This window comes from Mobula hypostoma, chromosome 13 (assembly GCF_963921235.1).
Source record: "Mobula hypostoma chromosome 13, sMobHyp1.1, whole genome shotgun sequence".
Lineage (NCBI taxonomy): Eukaryota > Metazoa > Chordata > Chondrichthyes > Myliobatiformes > Myliobatidae > Mobula > Mobula hypostoma.
Genome location: NC_086109.1, coordinates 74,682,959 through 74,700,277, shown reverse-complemented (window position 1 = coordinate 74,700,277; position 17,319 = coordinate 74,682,959). Strand labels below are relative to the sequence as shown.

At 41.1% G+C, this 17,319-nt stretch overlaps 1 protein-coding gene across 3 annotated transcripts in view; it reads left to right on the top strand.

Annotated features, from left to right (window-relative positions):
* The window catches only part of atp8b4 (ATPase phospholipid transporting 8B4), a 314,904-nt gene that overhangs the window by 193,957 nt on the left and 103,628 nt on the right, over positions 1 to 17,319 (top strand). For all 3 annotated transcript variants that reach the window (XM_063065952.1, XM_063065951.1, XM_063065953.1), the window contains exons 6-7: positions 1,673 to 1,771; positions 5,266 to 5,327. In XM_063065952.1, the coding sequence (XP_062922022.1) occupies positions 1,673 to 1,771; positions 5,266 to 5,327 (161 nt within the window). The remainder of the gene's footprint in view (positions 1 to 1,672; positions 1,772 to 5,265; positions 5,328 to 17,319) is intronic.

The following is a 17,319-nucleotide window of genomic DNA, read 5'->3' as shown; positions in this document are numbered from 1 at the left end:
TTCTCTTGGGTGGTTTCCCTGGCTATTGCTGTGTTCTGGTCCAGTGGTTTAGGGAGCTGGGACCAGATAGACAAGAAAGTAGATGTTGCAATGGGACGGTGGGAATATCATATCATAAAAAGGCATCAGTTTTTGAGCAGCATTGAATGCAAAATATATAAGCTAATTTAAAGGGATAATTTAGGCAGATAGCTGTTGTAATTTTCGATTTATAATTAAAAAGTGAGAAGTGTAAATGTTTCTATAATTTGTGTTTATTCCCGGAGATTATAGGGAAGCAACTTCTTTCTGGCCACTGCTATTAAAAGTTGGCCCACAGATTTGCTGAAATGTTATACAGGAGAGAGAGAGATGGGAGAAGAGTGAGAGTGGATTTTGAGGGGAAGAGTGGAGAAGGAGGGGAAGAGGGAACGATATGAGTGAGAGGAGAATGAGAAAAAGGCTGAATGATTGAAAATGGTTAAGTGAAGAGGAATGAGTTAGGAGAGCAGGAGTGAAAGCAAGGAGGATGTGAAGGAGGTAGTTAGGGGCAAAATACTAAAGGAGAGTGGGAAGAGTAGAAGAAAAGAATGCTGTAAGTGAGAGGGGATTAGGGTAGGTGAAACTGAGGTAAGGGAGCAGGGACATGCACATACAGTATGTATATTGGTGTATGTGTTTAGTCTGCCCGTCAGAGCCTGCTTTCCATTCATCCTAGTCCTCCTTACATTTGACCAAGATTGTGTTCTCTGAACCCCACATGAAAGCTGATTTATAACTGGCATTCCACATTAACATCACACATGGGCATCTACACACATGAAAGCAAGTCATCCTCAACCCAAGAGACATTTAGTTCCTTTCAACTATGTTCAATGTTCAGCTCCTTATAGCGAGTGTGCCCTAGTTCTCTCATTCTCAATTTTTCGTATTATATTGCTTCATTCAAAATGGTTTATAATTTAACAGTTTTTATAGGATTTGACTGATCCATCAATAATACATTGAACTAAATATCTTATTGGTGTCCTTGTGAATTGTTTAATATGATTTTTTTGAATAACTCTTAAAAATGTGTTGATACAGATGATTATTTCTCCTCCATATCTGGTATACCAGGAAAATATTACTTCCATAATTAAGTATTTGATATTTCTCAAGGAAAAGAAGAGAGTTATCTGAAAACAGTCTGTATTTATGTAGATAATTTTATATAAATAAAATTTATAAACACTGATAAAAGTCCGGATGTGTCCAAAGAGGAAAAGGGGTCATTGGATATATCTGGTCTTTGTCAAGTGTTTATATTCCACTATATTTTGAGTCTATGTACTGAGAGACTATTTAGTTGATTGACGTTTCATGTTCAATGTAATCACAATGCACTTCAGGACAATAAAAACTGATCATGAAAATGTACTCTGATTATCAAATTATACGTTGTAAAATATGTTCTCTGTCCCTGTTAATTCAGCCATTCGATTCATGCTATGGGATAATTCCACTTTTTAATATGTAATAAAATAATAATGTTATTTACATTACTTAATTTGAGTTATAGTAACATTTAATTTTTTAGGTAAGAAATTATTGGGTAATTAGGGATAAATCAAAATAAATATTGTGGAAGTACATCAGTGATTAGCTTAACGTTCTCATTGCATAAATCTGATTTTTCTTTCTTTCCCTGCAGCTAATCCCTCATATCTCCTCCCTATCCTGGTTTACCACTATAGTGCCTTTAGTGTTGGTGCTAACGATCACTGCAGTCAAAGATGCTACAGATGACTTTGTAAGTACCAAATGAATTCTGGGTTGAGAGGTACTGGAAAACCTGTTTATATTTGATGTTAGAGACAGTTAAGGTGATAGGCACCCAGAGTTCCAGCACCAGTCTGTTTATTGATTATTCGGGTTTTATCTGTGGCTGTGATGGTTGCTGACAGAAGCTATAGCACTTTCTTCGATTTTAATAAAATTAATATTATCTTTAATTAATATTCCTTCACCCAGATGAGATAGATTACTCTAATTCCCATTCAGGATAAGAGATTGCTAGCTCTGTTGTCTCACAGTGTTGCAATAAATACATCAGTTAGTCTTGGCATATGAATGGAGATAGGCTTGTGTAGCCTTATACAGAGCGTACAGGGAAAATTCAGTTCCCGTACGGAATATAATGCACATGATATGCCTGTATTTTTCTGGCATGTTATGATTTTTCATTCTGTTTTTGTGCATTTGTGCGTTGGTGGCCAAGTTTTCAGAGCTCCAGCCCCAAGGAAATGAGCTATAGACCCTCTTATTTTTTTTACTTGATTTTGGGATGTAAGAACATTATAAATATAACCAGTGATTGGGCAGATGGACTCATGAGCCTACTCTACCATTAAGCAGGATCTTTGTTAATTTGATCTTGGCTTCAGCTCTGCTTTTTATCTGGTTTATATTATGTTTTGTAACTTCAAAACATTAAATTAATTCAAAGGAAGATGCAGGGAGTCTGAAATATGGGTGTAACTTTGTCTTTGCTTTAAGTGAGGCACACACGTATCACATGGTAGCATGATGATGTATGCAATTAACATTTATACATATAACCCATAATAAATTATTTAAACTAACAACAATGCTTAAACAACATATACAAGATTACTCAAATATTATTGAAATATTAAATACACATTTTCTACAAGCTAAGCAAGCTATATCAGCCTCAAATAACTGATATTTCAGATTCAGGTTAATTATCACTACCAAATATGATGTAAAATCAGCTGTTTTGTAGTAACAGTAGAGTGCAAATACATAACATTACTATAAATTAAAAAATAAATAAATAGTGCAAAAAAAAAGGAATAATGAGGTTAGAGTTATGGATCATCCAGAAATCTGATGGCAAAGGAAGAGAAGAGAATCGTGAATCATTGAATGTGTATCTTCAGGCTCCAATTCACCTCCCTGATGATCGTAATGAGAAGCAGGCTTGTCCCAGATAGTGAGGGTCCTTAATGATGGAAGCCACCTTCTTCAGGCGTCACCACTTGAAGAGTTCCTCAATGCTAGGGAAGCTTGTGCTGGAGCTGGCTGGACCTACAACCCGCTACAATCTTGCGATCCTGTGCACTGGAGCATCCATACCAGGCTATGATAAAACAGTACGTGTACAGAAATTTGCATTTTATACCAAATTTCCTCAAATTCCGAACAAAGTAGAGCTGTTGGCTTGGCTCCTTTGCAAATGCATCAGTGTGTTGGACCAGGACACATCCTCCGAAATGTTGGCACTCAGGAACTTAATGCTGCTCTCCCTCTCCAATAAGGACTGTTGTGTGCTCTCCAGACCTCCTTTTCCGGATGTTCACAATCAATTCCTTGGTCTTGCTGATGTTGAGAGTGAGATTGTTGTGACACCATTCAACCAGCCAGCCTATCTCACTCCTATATGCCACCTTGTTGCAATCTGAGTTTTTATCGACAACAGTAGTGTTATTTCTGAATTTATAAATGCTGTTTGAGCTGTGCTTATCCACACAGTTATAAGTGCAGAGAGAGAAGAGCAGTGAGCTAAGCACACATCTTTGAGGTGTACTTGTGTTGATTGTCAATGAGGAGGAGATGCTGACTCCGATTAGTACTGGCTGGTGAGGAAGTCAAGGATCAAGTTGCAGAGGGATGTAGAGTGGACAGGCACCATCCATTGCTCAGTAAAATTGGTGTTAAATAAAGCCTTCCAGCTCCAGATTTTCCCATGAAAGATTTCTCCCCTCACCCACATTGCCAAACACCCGCAGAATCTTACGTATTTCGATATCTCTTAAACTTCACTCATTCTGTAGACCAAACCCACTCGGTGTTTCCATATATGTAAGCCATGCCACCCCAGGAATCAATCTAGTTGACCTTTCCTGACCAGCTTCCCCGATAAGTATGGTGGTTGTCCATCATGTTGGACGATGACAGAAACTGTGTGGGAGAGCTTTTAAAGTGGAAAAGCCATTGCACTGGGGCAGTTCCACTTTCTTGACCTCAGAAGTCTCGAAGTCAGTGGTACAAACAAGTGATACAAAAGGGGATCCAAGTGATACAAAAGGGGATCTCCATGGAGCGTTGCAGTACCACCTTCCTGGCCTTTGGATCTCACTGTAGATCTCATCTCCTCAGTCCGCCAGACCTGACTTCACATGCTGGGACAGACAAGCCCCTATCTCACCAGGGTAGTAGGCCACCAGCTATCCTCACTTGGTTTAGACAAACTGCCGAAGTAGTGTACTGGGGTGTGGCTGCTGTCACACAGGTGAGAGATGAGTGTCTGGTGGGAACCACAGGTGAGAGATGACTGTCTGGTGGGAACCAAAGGTAAGTGAGCTGCCCCAGAATGGACATGACAAACCCCTTCATTAGAGGTACACCGCATACATCCCATGAACAAATTTCCTTAGTTTACTACTTTAAGCGGGGATATATTTGTATGGGAGTCCAAGTGTGGTTTCACACACAGGTGGTTGTGTAAGGTGGTGATAACAAGTGGAAAGAGGTATCATTTGTGCAGAAGCTGGTGTTTTATTCAAGCTGTGGCTTATTTCATTTATGTTTAGCAGAAAGCTGCAATGCCCCAAAGAGTCATCTCAGATCATAGCCTGAAACCTTTACCTTTGACAACTTGCTCACTAATGCAGCTCCAACTCGATGCTCGAGGTCCTAATTAAGGTGCAGGCTTCTAATTAAGGCTCAGGCCTCATGAGCTTATCAAGTGCAACAAGCTTATCAAGCACTTTAGCCTCTTTTAAGTTGTAGAAAAGTGACCAATTGTTGATGATAGCAGGTTAGAATGGCTACCAACACAATATTACATTTACTGCTGTCCAGCTAACCTGGACATAGGCAGCACAGGTTGAATTTGGTAAGCTTCTACTGCCATTGTGTGATGTTAGAAAGTTGAATTTGGCAAAAAAAAAAGCCCCTGGGCCCTGGACAGTGAATATCCATCACACTTGGTTGTATAGATACTGCAGTAATTTAATAAACCAGCAATTGTAAGATGGAGTCCACTTGTTTCTTCAGCAGAGTGAGGAATCTGGCAATTAGTGGGTTAATGGTTTGACCCTTATCTGCAGAAAGTGGGGTAATTGGACGGCAGGTGAGAAGTTGCCTCAATTTATTGGCTGTTAAACAACAGTTTCGTAACTAATTAATGGCAGTTTTTAAAAATAAAAGTACTTTATATTCTAATTAAAAAGACATTAAAGTTTGTCGTTGAATTAATTGTTATTTTTCACTTTTTAGTTTCGCTACAGGTGTGATAATCAAGTCAACAATCGGCAGTCTCAGGTCCTCATCAATGGCAAGTAAGTACAGCATCACTTTTCATTCTGGCAATGGTGGCTCTGAACCAAATGCTCCAAATGTACAAGAGAAATAGAAGCAGCAGTAGACTGTTGGGTGTCTCATGCCTGCTCCACCATTCAAAGAGATATTACAAGAAATGCTTTTACTTCAGTGCCTCATTAACCACGTAACCCCTTGATTTCCACAATATACTAAAGATCTGTCCATTTCTGGCTTTGCAAATTGAGCTCCCACAATTTCTTCAGAGTCAATTCTCTATAGGTGCTGTATTTTTTTTCTTGACCCCCTCCTTATTGTGATCCTTGATTCTTGAAACCCTGGCTGGCTAGAGAAAACATCATCTGTGCATCCACGCCATAAATACTCAGAAGAATTTTGCACGTCTCAGAGATCACCGGTTGTTCTTTGACACTTGAGATTCTATTCGCCCAGTCTGCCTCATCTATCTTCATTGTTCACCCCGTTTCCCATCCCAGGAACGAATCTGGTGAACATTCATTGCACTCTCTCCTTTGACACAAAACTCAAGGTACAGTTTCATCTGAGCCCTGTGTTATTGCAATAATGAATACATTCATATTTAATAAGGGTTTTCCATATCTGATAATTATGGTTTAAGAAGTGAATGCAATCAAGTATTGCTGCTGGGTTCAGTTCTCTGTTGTCTTTATATATAAGGGCTTCTGATGCTGGAAATCTGAAATGCAAAGAGAAAATGCTGCGAACACTCAGCAGGTCAGACAGCATTAGAAAAACAGTTAGCATTTCAGGTCAGAGACCCACAGCAGAACTCTTCTTAGTGAGGTCTCCAATCTGAAATGTTAATTCTTCTTCTCTTCCAGTGATGTTGCCTGACCTGCTGAGTGTTTTCATTATTACAATTAATATTATACTTGTTGATAGGTGATTGATTTAAAGTGTTAATATGTTCTGAGGATTTTTAAATGGTCATATACTTTCCAACATCCTGACTCTAAAACGGGAAGTGACAGCAGCCTCGCAAACTCTCTTTGGTCAGCAAAACCTGCTCTTCAGTAGCATTAGCTGGTTGTATTTCTTGCAGAGTCACAGAGCACCATAGTGTAGAAACAGGCCCTGCGGCCCACCTTGTCCATACCAAACTGTTCGCCTGCCTAGTCCATTCGACAAGCACCTGCAGCATCGTCCTCCATATCCCTCCCATCCACGTACTTACCCAGACTTCTCTTAAATCTTTCAATCGAAACCACATCCACCATTTCTGCTGGCAGTTCATTCCACACTCATACCACCCTCTAAGTGAAAAACTTCCCCATCATTTTATTATTTCACCTTTCACCCTTAACCTATGACCTCATCCAACATTAGTAGAAAAAGCCTGCTTGCATTTTTCCTATTTATACCCCTCATAATTTTGTATAATTTTGTTTGATTGTGGTTTTTGTATTTCTATATTTATGCTCTATTCTTGGTTGGTGTAGCTGTAAGGAAACTCAATTTCCCTTGGGATCAATAAAGTATGTCTATGTCTATATCACTATCAAATCTCCCCTCATTCTCCTACGCTCCAGAAAAAAACAATCCTAGTGTATTCAACCTTTCCCGATAACTCAGGATCTGAATTCCCAGCAGCATCTTTGTAAATTGTCTTAACTCTTTCAATCTTATTGATATTTTTCCTGTAAATAGGTGACCAGAAATGCAGACAAGAGTCGTATACAACTTCAACATAACATCCCAACTCCTGTAGTCAATTATCTGATTTATGAAAACCAATGTCCCATTAACCTCTGAGGTATTACTAATTAGTTTAGCATTCTGCAATCCGAGAATAAAAATCGAGCAGGTAGTAATCAATAAGTAACCTTACTTCAGAGAAGTAAGAATTCCTTTGTTATATGCACCACATTACCCAATGGCTTGTGCTGTTCTAGAACTGGCTACTTTTCCTAGTTTCCAGCCCTTTCTGATTTGAATGGGGCATGTAGTAGCACCCTATTTCCAAACCTAATGGAACAATTTGTGTAGGAAGGAGCCTGGAAACTATGTGTCTCTGTTGAGAATAAAAACACTATAGATATGTAAACATGAGGAATTCTGCAGATGCTGGAAATTCAAGCAACAGACATCAAAGTTGCTGGTGAACTCAGCAGGCCAGGCAGCATCTCTAGGAGGAGGTACAGTCGATGTTTCAGGCCGAGTCAGATATGTCCCTGGTTCTTTCTTGCTCGATCTGGGAATGTGCTAAATTTTAATTAGCCATCCAGAAAATATCGACTCATTTTCTCACTAGGAAAATGATTTTAGAAGGAGAACCCTGTTTCTTGCATCGTTCTGTCTTTGAGTTTTTATGTACTTTTAGATTTTAGATAATTATTTGCAAGGTTTCTCAGTGGAGTTTAGGAAAGTACTACCTCTGGAAATAGTGAGGAATAAGCTTTGCAACAGTAATGATAAAATGAAACTGCTGCATGAAAATGAAGTAAGTTTTCTTTCATGGTAACATGCATGTACTTCCTGGCAATTGGCATTTGTTTCCAGAGCAACTGTGGAGGTTTTATAAATGAGATGTGTTCGGTAGGTATTTATCAATTTACCTCTCCTTCACACTCTTGTACTCCCAGCTCGTTCTAAAATTTATTAGTCAATCAGTTTGTTTTAGTTCTTATAGCTCTAAAATGAATTTCAAATAATATTATTAGAAGCATTTTTGTTTTTTCATTATTGAAATGATAATGTAGGGTAACCACTGATCAGCTTGTGGTGATTATGCTGATGCAATTACAACTAATTTAATTTTCCCTCATTTTTATGTGACCTCTTATACATTTGTAAATACAAATTCAATTTCCTCTTAAATTACACTGTCTCTGACTTCAAGGGCATCTGTGTTGAGCATTCCATGTTCTATTAATCTCGTGATTCCTCCCTATTTATTTCTGCTGTATACTTACTCTTCTAAACTTCTTTAAGGTGGTGTATTTTTCAAACAATCCATTTCTTTTTATCAAGTGCTCCCATTTTAGTACGTTTAGGGCCACCATCTACATTTAGATTGACTGTCCCCAATGAACAGATGTGGACACTTGGACATTCAATGGAGAACGTACAGGCTCGTGGTTTCCTAAACATCTGCAGAAGACTGTTGGCCAGTTGTTGTATGGTAGGTCAAAGAGAATTTTGGTCATGAAATCTGACAATATACGAGGAACAATGCATCTTATCCGCTTGACTCGACCTTGCAAGGGTAAAGGCCTGTAGGAAATAGATCAAGCACTGCTAGGTCTGGATGGTAGTGTTTGAAAGGCCAAGAGACATAGGGGCAGAATTAGGCCATTTGGCTTGTCGAGTCTATGCCGCCATTCCATCGTGGCTGGTTTATTATCCCTCTCAATCCCATTCTTCTGCCTGCTCCCTGTAATCTTTGACGCCTTTTCTAATCAAGATCCTATCCACTTCTGCTTTAAATATACCCAATGACTGTTCTTTAAAATGTAGAATTTCTTCCCCTCTATTACATCATAATTCTGATAGTAAAGGCGAGCAGTGCTGATGACAACAGTTGTTAAACTGAGGATGCTGAAAACCGTTTGCCACAATGCTAACCCAGTTGAGTGCATGAGTCAGTGCTGAGTATCTAGGTTGGACTTCTGTGGTCAAGGAAGTGGAACTGCCCAGTGCAATGGCTTTTCCACTTTAAAAGCTCTCCTGCACAGGTTATGGGGGAAGCTGTTCAGGAAAGGTCGACTAGATTGATTCCTATGGTGGCGAGGCTTTTGTATGGAAAGACTGTGTAGGTTCAGTCTACAAAATCAGTGAAGTTTAAGAAATGATTGTACTAAAATATGTAAGATTCTATGGATGTTTGGTGATGTGGATGAGGGGGGAGATCTTTCATGGGAAAATGTGGAGCTGGAGGGCTTTATATAAAGCCAGTTTCACAAGTTCCTACATGCTTAATTGCAATAGTAATTGTTCTCTCTTTTTTTTTACCAGAAATTGCATCCATATCTGTTGAAGCATTATAATAGGTCAATGGGGCAAAGGGTTCATTAGGATGAAAATATCTGCAGGGCTGACCTTGAGGATCACCACTGATCTAGAGAATGAGGACACGGGGTGGCATAGACACTCAAGGGGGGGAGAGACTTAAGGGGAAGAGTCATGAACTTTTTTTTTGTTTTGGGATGGGAATTGATGCTGTGGGTAAGTGGGGCATGAAAAAGAGACCAAATAAGTAACTAAAAGTAGCCTGTTCAGAATACACATAAAAGTTGCTGGTGAATGCAGCAGGCCAGGCAGCATCTCTAAGAAGAGGTACAGTCGACATTTCGGGCCGAGACCCTTCGTCAGGACTAGCTGAAAGAAGAGCTAGTAAGAGATTTGAAAGCTTATGATTTTTATCTCAAAATAAAAATCATAAGGCCATAAGATAGAGGAGCAGAATTAGGCCATTCAGCCCATCAAGTCTGTTCTACCATTCAATCATGGCTGACTTTTGCTTCAAGCCAATTCTCCTGATCTTCTCTAAAAATAAACTTCTAAAACAATTAAATTAAGTAAATGCTACTTATAAATATGTGCAAAAGTTAAAATAGTTAAACGCTCAATCAATTAAAAATTGCAAATTATCTGAGACCAATCTCCCTCAGATCCTCTCCTTTCCGTTGAAGTGAAAGAAGTCATTCAGCCTACACCTGGTCTGTTGCAGGTTCAGCATATAGGTTTCCCAGCAGAGCTGCAGGAGGTTAGTACTTTATTGCTGGAGTCCTTCAAGATAACAGATTCTGAGTGACAATAGCAAGGACCACATAGGAAGTTCTAATGCTCCACATTTGTGTGAGTACTGAGTGGTCAGTCTGGCACTCCCCAAACTACACTTCCGATATCTGATTTCTCCAACTACTTCAAATTACTCTTTGAAGATGTAGGGTGATGGGATTTCCAGCTGATGAAATCTTTGTTCAAGGATCTACTAATTAAGATATCACAGTCTGATTGCACAACTTCTGTCATTACTATTTGCTTTTGTCAGCATCTCTTCATTGATGGTGTGTTTGAAGTGATGGTGTTCTTTGCCAGATGGTTACATCTACTTTGCAAAGCATTAACTGATTGTTGGAGAAACAAAATGCAAATAAGCATATGCGCCTATGTCATGCCTGTTGAGCAGAGGTTGGGTCAGAGCCAATTTCATGCTTTGCCCTTGCGGCTGTGAGCAATCAGTTCAATCCTTGTAAAATTGCTGTATCTGTAGGATGCCTCTGGGTTGATGAAGGGCATATTATCCATTCAGAGACCTCTACAAGAGAAAGATGTAATTTAGGGTAGTTGGTGAGAATTCTCTTTTACAGCGTTGGAATCGGAGCAATATTATTTACTTAATAACCCAAAGTACTTGACTGTGTATGACTTCAATCCTATGTAGATGAGATCTGATACATTATTCCTTGAGCCAGGAAATGGATATGTTCATGGAAGATATTTAATTGAGTGAAGTTTTGTAAGTTGAAAGACTGTGCAAAATGCATTAAGTTCAAAGTACATTTATTATCAAAGTATGTAAGATGGTGGTGCGTTCGAATGCGGCAGCTTCAACGGGGTCAACAAAGGGTGCTACTTTCCTTTTTAGACATATTGTTTATGATCACAAGATTCTGCTAGGCATTAAGAACTTAAAGTACTGCAGGTGTACCCCATCAGCGAGTTGTTCATTGACAGAGAAGGAGCTGGACTTGGTGCAGATCGAATTGAATTGAATTGACTTTATTTCTTACATCCTTCATATACAGTATATAAGGAGTAAAAATCTTTACGTTACTTCTCGGTCTGAATGTGCAATTTATAGTAATTTATAATAGTATGTACAACAGGACAGTCAATAAAACTTAAATATACGATTATATCAGCATGAATTAATCAGTCTGATGGTCTGGTGGAAAAAGCTGTCCCAGAGCTGGTCATGGCTTTTAGCTGCGGTACTGTTTCCCAGATGGTAGCAGCTGGAACAGTTTGTGATTGGGGTGACTCAGGTCCCCAATGATCCTTCAAGCTCTTTTTACGCACCCTGTCTTTGTAAATATCCTGAACAGTGGGAAGTTCACATCTACAGATGCGCTGGGCTGTCCGTACCACACTCTGCAGAGTCCTGCGATTGAGGGAAGTACAATTCCCATACCAGACAGTGATGCAGCCAGTCAGGATGGTCTCAATTGTGCCCCTGTAGAAAGTTCTTAGGATTTGGGGGCCCATACCAAACTTCAATCGTCTAAGGTGAAAGAGGTGCCGTTGTGCCTTTTTTTCACCACACAGCCGGTATGTACAGACCACGTGAGCTCCTCAGTGATGTGTATGCAGAGGAATTTAAAGCTGTTCACCCTCTCAACCCCAGATCTATTGATGTCAATAGGAGTTAGCCTGTCTCCATCCCTCCTGTAGTCCACAACCAGCTCCTTTATTTTTGTGACATTGAAGGAAAGGTTGTTTTCTTGACACCACCATGTCAAGGTGATGACTTCTTCTCCGTAGGCTGCCTCATTATTATTTGAGATGAAACCAATCAGTGTAGTCTCGTCAGTAAATTTAATTAGCAGATTAGCGCTGTGGGTGGCGACACAGTCATGAGTATACAGAGAGTAAAGGAGGCAGCTTAGGACACAGCCCTGATGGGCACCTCTGTTGAGGGTCAGAGGGGCAGAGGTGAGGGAGCCCACTCTTACCACTTGCCGGCGATCTGACAGGAAGTCCAGGATCCAGCTACATGAGGCAGGATGAAGGCCAAGGTCTCTGAGTTTCTTGCTGAACTGTAGTCCAAGAACAGCATTCTCACATAAGCATCCCTCTTCTCCAGGTGTGCAAGGACAGTGTGAAGAGCTGTGGCTATTGCATCATTTGTCAATCAGTTGTGTCGGTAGGTGAATTGTACGGGGTCCATTGTGGGTAGCAGCGTGCTGCAGATGTAGTCCTTGACCAGCCTGTCAAAGCATTTGCTTATTATTGAGGTGATTGCAACAGGATGCCAGTCATTCAGACATATTACCTTGGTCTTTTTAGGTAAAGGAAAAATGGTGGTTGTTTTGAAGCAGGAGGGCACTCTACACTGTAAGAGGGAGAGATTAAAAATGTCTGTAAACACACCTGCTAGTTGTGCCGCACACACTCTGTGTACCCGCCCTGGGATGCTGTCCGCTCCTGAAGCTTTGTGACTGTCCACTTGTGGGAAACACCTGCGTACTTTATCCTCAGCAGTGACTAAGCTGCAGGTCGCATCAGCGGCTCTCCCCAGATGCTCATCAGTGTTGGCAGCATTGAATGGAGCGTAAAAAAAGATTTAGCTCATCTAGGAGAGAGTCAGTGATGCTGGAAACGCTACTGCGTTTAGCTTTGAAGTCTGCGATAGTGTGCTGACTTTGCCATAAGCTGTGTGTGTTGTTGGTGGAAAGTTGATTGTGAATTTTTCCCCTGTATTGTTGCTTCACTGCCTTGTTGACTTTGTGCAGATCGTCGCTGCATTTCTTGAGTTCCTGTTGGGCACTGGCAACGTAAGCTCTGTGTCACACGGTAAGTGTTGCTCACAAAGAACTGGTTTGGACAGACTCTGACTGATTTCTGAGGGACAACATCCTCAATGCACTTGTGGATGAAACTTGTGACCCCTTCTGTGAACTCGGAGACATCCTCATCATGAAAGATATTCCAGCTGACGTCATCAAAGCTGTCCTGTAGCCTGGAGACCGATCGGTCGGACCAACAGTGGATGGGTTTAACTATGGCCGCCTCTTGTTTCAGCTTCTGCCTGTATCTCGGCAGCTGCAAGATGGAGGAGTGATCCTATTTTCCAAATGGCGGGCGAAGGAGCACTTTGTAAGCGTTGCAGAAGGGAGAGCAGCAGTGGTCGAGTGTGCTAACTCCCTGTGTGCTCACCTGGATGTGTTGGCAAAACTTCGGAGGGACCTTAGCCAGTGACACTCTATTAAAGTCACCGGCGACGATGAAGGCAGTCTCTGGGTATACCGTCGTCAGGGTGCTGATGGTCTCGTACAGTTCCTTGAGAGTCGGGTCAGCATCAGCCTGCTGTGATAGTAACAGCCGTGAACTCCCTGGGCAGCCAGAAAGGTCTACACAGCAGCACCAAGTACTCCAGATATGGGGAACAAAAGGATTTGAGAGTAGGCATGCATGGGGGGGGGGTCACACCAAGCATTATTGACCATGAAGCATACCCCACCTCCTTTACTCTTCCCAGAGAGATTTTTAGACCTGTCCGCCTGGAACAGGGAGAACCCACAGAGCTTGATGGCATGATCTGGTATCTCATCTGTCAGCCAGGTCTCCACAAAGCACAGAATGTTACATTCCTTTGTTTATTGCTGGTAGGAGGTTCTGACTGTCAGTTCACACAACTTATTGTCCAGGGACTGAACATTAGCCAGGAGTATACTAGGAAGCAGCAGCTGATTAGCACGCCATCTCAACTTCACTAGGAAGCCAGGTTTCTCCCTCACCTCTGGCGCTGCCTCCGAGGTAGTGGGTGAGCAGTAGATGAGCCTCACGTTGATCACTCAAGCAGGCGTTCCCAGTGTAGAAAAGGTGGCACCTAGTGGGTTAGTGCCTTCTTCCCGATGTGCAGAAGAGTCAGTCTGTCATGCCTGATGTGACCTTCAGCTACTTGAATGAGAAATGTGTCGGAAATCACAGAAATAATTTGTACACTGTAAAGTTGGAATGGAACTCGTAACGTGGCTGCTGTACGGGTGCCATCTTAATGCATTAAGATCGTGCTGCTGCTTTCATCAGAGAGGCTTCAGAGGAGTCAGCACTTGAAGGAGGTGTGCAGTCTAATTGCTCAGTAGAAGACAAGCTGTATTGTGGTTGACTGCAGAGTTCTGTGGCACTCATGGACTCAGGGCCTCAGGCCATGATGTTGCCTATTTACAGCTGCCAGGAGAATGGTGTCAGAGCTGGTGCACTCTGCCATACTGCCTACTGCTGCCCCTCAGTGTTCAGTTGACAAAAGAAGCTATATTGTGGATGACTGCTGATTTCTGCAGCAGTCATAGACTCAGGATCTGGACTATTCTTTTTCTCAATAGCTGTATTTAACTGATATCTTGCATGCTATCTTGTATGCGTTTTGTGTGCTTTGTGCTGTGTATGGCTGTTGGCACTGTGTTTTGCTCCTTGGTCCCAGAGTAATGTCTCGTTTGGCTATATTCATGGGTATTCATGTATGTTGATGTTGTATTGCTCCCCGTGCCTTGAGGCACACTGGGCATCAAACTTGCAGTTTTTTTTTTAGCATTTCTTTACGAGTCCGATTTGCGTGCTCAAACGTCAACCCAGCATGGATGGAAAGCATGCAAGGAGCCAGCCAGATTTGAAACCGGGACAGTTCACCTCAAAGTCCAGTGCTGATTCCACTGCACCACTGGCCAGCTTATATTCATGTATGGTTGAATGACAATTAAGCTTGAATTGAATTGAATGTATACTATATACAGCCTTGAGATTTGCGTCCTTACGGGCAGCCACAAAACAAAGAAACCCAATAGGACCCATTTTTAAAAAAAGAAGCCTGTCCAACCCAATGTGCAAACAATAAAAGAAAGCAAATAGCATTTAGAACTGAAGTTCACGAAAGTGAGTCCACAGCCATGAAGCCAGCCAGTTGTGAACACTTTTAGCCTTCTACCTTTAAGGTGCATTTTGGTTTAAAATAAACAACTTCTATTTGACTTCTATTGTGGGTTATGTATTAGGGTTATACAGGGCCAGTAGTGTATTTGTTATGAGCTAATTACCTTGGATGCATAATGCAAATCTCAATTTGAGAACTTGTATTCAGTTTAAGGGAATAAAAATCAGTACCAGTTAAAAAAAATTATCACAATTGTGTAAAGCCTGACATGTTCAGTCTTTCAGATCCTCGTATAAATTCGGACTTAATTATCTTCGGAAGCTTCGTTAGCCATCCTGACAAGACATTGAGTTGCATCACCACTTTCTCAGTGCTAGCAGGAATGAGTAATAAACATAATCCTTACTCGTGGCTTACATCAGCTAAAGATTACAAAAGGAAAATGAAAATTAATTTACCCAGCATGTTTTACATTATTGCAAATAAATGCAAATAAGGGATTTTGTACACTAATTTTGTTGGTGTCCTTCCAATTTTTTTTGTAATCAAATAATGCCCCACTCTTAAATTGCTCAAATTCCATGTTTACAACTTCTTTTGTAACTCTACTCCAGATACTTGTACTTCAAACTCAATATAAAGGAAATTTGTCATTAGCTGACATTTCCTTGCCATTTCTATATAACCTTGACGTCATTGTTCAAATCTGAATGTTCATCCTTGGTCTAATTAGCACTTACATTTGCCGCAAACATAGTGCATAGAAATTATACAATAACAGAATGTAATTCTCCATTGTACCTCAATTTAGTAATTATTAAGTACAAAAGGAACAGAAAATGCTGGTGATGCTGAGCAGATCATGCAGCATTTGTGGAAATGGAAACAGAATAATTGTTATTGAAATTAAATTTGAAGATCCTTCATTGAACTGGAAAAGAGAGTGAAGAATGTTTGGATAGGATAAAGGGAATTTTCTTGATAGGATGAGGTTGCTATGGTGATAAGCTTTAATAGGCCATTGAGGGTGATTAATTGAAAGAACACAAACAAAAGGACATGTAAAAATTGTAGGAAGTGCCCAGCAGTTCAGACCATGCCACAGGACAGACAAGACCAAAGTCACAATTGCAGGCAGCTGATTTGCAATATAACTGGCCAACTTTGATACAAAAGAGAATGCGAGTTAACTGTAGTTGTGGTATTTGATATCAAGCCTGGAAAGAAGCAATTGCTATGCAAAAGATATGGTGCTATTTCATAAGTTTATATCAGGCCTTGTTTGGATTATTGGTGCAAGTTGCTGTCAACAGAATAATTCATGTTGTTGGGCACCTTCATTCCCTCCACAACAGGGAGAATGTCCCAATGGCCAGCCAGTTGGATGCCACTCTTCATTCCCATTCCAACCTGTCGGTCCATGACCTCTACTACCACGATGAGGCCACTCTCAGTTTGGAGGAGCAACACGTCATATTCTGTCTGGGGTAGCCTCCAACCTGATGGCATGAACATCCATTTTTTCAACTTCCTGGAACTTCCTTCTCTCCACCCCTCCCCTTTCCATTCCCTTTTCAGGCACCCCTCTTACCCCTTCCCTTCTCCTCCCCTGTCTATCACCTTCCTCTGGTGCCCTTCCTCTTCCCCTTTCTCCCATGGTCCATTCTCCTCTCCTATCAGATTTCTTCTTTTCCACCTATCACCTCCCCCCACCTTCTTATTCTGACTTCTTCCCCCCTCCTTTCTGGTCCTGATGAATGACCCCAGCCTGAAACGTTGACTCTTTCTTCCTCTTCATCAATGCTCCAGCTTTCTGTGTTTGTTGCTCATGCTTTGCTGCTCAGTGCCACTAACATTGTCAGTCTTGCTCTGATAAGCTGAGAAAAGCATACCTCAGTGGAAACCGTGATTATTTGCCACCTTTTTTTCTTAACAACATAGGAGGAGATCACAAACACGAGAAAATCTGCAGATGCTAGAAACCCAAGCAACGCAATATGCTGGAGGAACTCAGAAAGCCTGATAGCATCTATGGAAAGGAATAAACAGTCGACGTTTCAGGCCCAGACCCTTCCTCAGATCCTTCACAGTGCAACTGAGAAACATTTTTCTCAGTTTATTGGAGTAAGACTGTCCTGATGAAGGGTCTTGGCACAAAATGCCCAATTGTTTACTGTTTTTCAAAGATGCTGCCTGGCCTTCTGAGATCCTATAGTATTTTGTGTGTGTGTGTGTGTTTGTTGCTTGGAAGGAGATCATTTGGACTGTAGAGTCAATGCCGGGTTAACAGAGAATCCTATCGGTCTCCTTCTCCCACCCATTATCCTCTGATGTGTTCTCTGCTATTTTTATAACAGCCACTTAATCACTAACCA